The sequence below is a fragment of the Atta colombica genome, unplaced genomic scaffold (genome assembly GCF_001594045.1).
Source record: "Atta colombica isolate Treedump-2 unplaced genomic scaffold, Acol1.0 scaffold254, whole genome shotgun sequence".
NCBI classification, from domain to species: Eukaryota; Metazoa; Arthropoda; class Insecta; order Hymenoptera; family Formicidae; genus Atta; species Atta colombica.
This window is the reverse complement of record NW_017259353.1, coordinates 594,246-597,105: the sequence shown is the minus strand read 5'-3', so window position 1 is coordinate 597,105 and position 2,860 is coordinate 594,246. Positions and strand designations below refer to the sequence as shown.

Here is a 2,860-nt window from a genome sequence, read left to right as displayed (position 1 = left end):
ACATTTTCAATCGAGAATAACTTTATGATGCAGACACAAATCGACTAATGTTTCTATGGGGTTATGTTGACAGATGCCCAAGTTTATTGTATGACGTCTATGATCTATTTATTTCGACCACCACTTACCGCTAAAGCCATCTATAGGAAAACGGCGGAAGCAAAGTTGTACACCTAATAATTATATAATTTTTTTATATATAATTTTTTATGTAATTACCAATATATGTATATAATTATATATGAAATTTGTTTTCTAGATTCATTACAGTAGTTGTAAATTGCAATGATTCTGCACTTAAAAAAAATGAAATACATAATTATTTATCGAAGAAAAAAAAAGATAAAAAGAGCGTGCATAATACATAAACTTTTGTTGTTTATTTATATAGGTCTGTATTCAGAATGCGCTCGATAAAAGCACGCTTTTATCTTTGAAATATGTGTAATTCTATAATATGCGAAAGGTAAAATATAGAGTATTTTAGCGCTAATATCGTTGTAAGCCCGTTCTGAATACGAGCTATAATATTATATATAAGGACTTATAAATAAGGAAAAAGTGCGCAATGGCGCACTTTTCAGAGTGGGAATCGCGAACCGGAGAACAGATGATCAGCTGGACCACTCCGACGACTCCGACACTGTATTACTACTGTATTACTCAACTTTTTCTTCCGGCTGAATTCGCACCAATTTGTATCTGAAAAATGGGTGAAAATGTACAGGGAACATTTGTATCTGAGAAAATTTCTAAAATAAGGTGGCAGTTTGGAAATTTTGTGGAAGCGAAGAATTTTTTAACTGGCAGTTGGGATAACCCTGTAAGATTTCTGATAGACATATCTAACCTATAAATTTATATTCTAGACGTTCTAGATAAATATATATTTAAATAATTAACATTTATTTAATAAATTTCTATATTTATATTTATTTATATTTATTTATACAATGTACAAATATATTTGTTATATTTATATATATTTATATATTTCTCAATAATAGAAATTAACAATTTATAATAATGATATTAGTTCAAATAGTTCAAAATTTAATCTTGTTCAATGCAGGTAAATAAAATAACATATTGGACATTTAGAACAAATTACGATGAAGAATCATATCCAGTAGTTTTGTCATCGTATTCATTCCTTGGGGATGTAACTGAATTGAAAGTAATAAACTATTCCTTCTTGATAAAACTAATAATTTTTATTTTATATGAAAAATTAATAGAACATATATGTTTAGTTTATCAGCAAAGATTTCTTTGTCGCTGCTTCGTCTTTAGGTTCAATAAGATTATTACAAATTGATGAGGATGCATGTACTGAATTTAAGGAACACATGGCATGGGAATTTATACATAGTTTTAAGTAAGTAATTTATTAAATTGATTGTATTAAATATTTCGATTGTATTAAGTATTTCGAAGTAAAAATGTGAAATTTTATTATATTCTTAATAATGCATTTTTATAGGACAACGGATTATGCCTCTTGCACTGCATTGTCCAATTTTGAACAAGATATAGCTTCAGTAGGAGAGGATGGAAAGCTTAATCTTCTCACAGCTACAGAGAAGAAACCAGTTAGAATTATTGGTAATTGCTGCATGTGTCTTAATTTATATCTATAATAATTGCATAATCTGATTGTTGTATTTAAATATTTATTATCTTTTAATTAAATTATTTCAGAAAATGCTGATAGCTGTTCTATATATTGTGTTGATTTCTTAAAACACAATGAAGTGCTTATGGGAAATTCAAGAGGACATATGAAAGTTTGGGATTTGAGAAATGATCGGGATATGCCTGCAACTACTTTTATGCTTTCTGATCAAGTTAAGGCAAGTTTAATATATTTTTTACTATAATTTTAATATATGTATAAATCTTTAATTTTTTTACTCAAGTTCTACAAAATCTTATAAATTTTATAAAGTAAAGTATCGTATAAGTTTTATAAAGTAACAAATGATTTTACAGACAGCAGCTACAAGTATTACACATCATCCTACACAAAGACATATTGTGGTCGCTGGTGGAGACGACGGCAGTTTAACTGTGTGGGATTTAAGGCAGAACACTTATCCAATGTCGCAACTTAATGCGCACACCAAAGCCGTTAGTGAGATACTATTCCACCAAGACAGACCTGATAATCTTTTCACTTGTTCTGTCAGTGGAGAATTGTGGCATTGGAATAATGCACAAAGTTCAAAATTGAAACTCGGTAAATAACTTGAAAATAATTGTTGATTAAAAAAGTTAATACTCTAAAAAATTTTAAAGGAAAATTCCTTACACAAATTCACGAAAAACTTCATATGATTATAAGAGTTATTTTGATGAAAATTTGAATATATCTTATAAGCACACACAATATCCTTAGAAGATTATATGAATATTATTTGCCCTTTTTAAATATTTATAATATTCTAGGAATATTGTGTCTTATAAGAAAATTTTGCCAAAAAAATCTAAGTGAAATCTATTTGAAATCTTTGAAAAAAATGAAATTTTTCTTTCAATTTTGATACTCTGTATCTTTGAAAGTTAAAAATAAGCCGTATGATTCAGACGTATAATTACATGAAGTTTTTATCTCGAATTTGAGGAGAGAATTACCTTAAAATATTTTAGAGTTTAAAATATCCACGCCTGTATAAATCTCCAACATAATAAGTTAATTTTAATATTCTGTTTTAGATTCTGCGGACATGCATTGGTTGAATACAATTAGTACAAATGGAAAAGTTAACGTGACTTCACTGTGTGCTGCTATGCACAAACCAATAAACAGTATTGATATCAATAGATCGATGCTGCTTTGTGGATGTGACAATGAAGCTAT

General features: G+C 28.1%; 1 protein-coding gene across 1 annotated transcript in view; it reads left to right on the top strand.

Annotated features, from left to right (window-relative positions):
* Positions 1 to 591: 591 nt before the first annotated feature.
* The window catches only part of LOC108689032 (putative pre-mRNA-splicing factor ATP-dependent RNA helicase PRP1), a 7,173-nt gene continuing 4,904 nt past the window's right edge, over positions 592 to 2,860 (top strand). The window contains exons 1-7 of the mRNA XM_018195624.1: positions 592 to 823; positions 1,073 to 1,177; positions 1,254 to 1,378; positions 1,484 to 1,605; positions 1,702 to 1,853; positions 1,993 to 2,239; positions 2,716 to 2,860. Coding sequence (XP_018051113.1) covers positions 710 to 823; positions 1,073 to 1,177; positions 1,254 to 1,378; positions 1,484 to 1,605; positions 1,702 to 1,853; positions 1,993 to 2,239; positions 2,716 to 2,860 — 1,010 coding nt within the window. The 5' untranslated portion in view covers positions 592 to 709. The remainder of the gene's footprint in view (positions 824 to 1,072; positions 1,178 to 1,253; positions 1,379 to 1,483; positions 1,606 to 1,701; positions 1,854 to 1,992; positions 2,240 to 2,715) is intronic.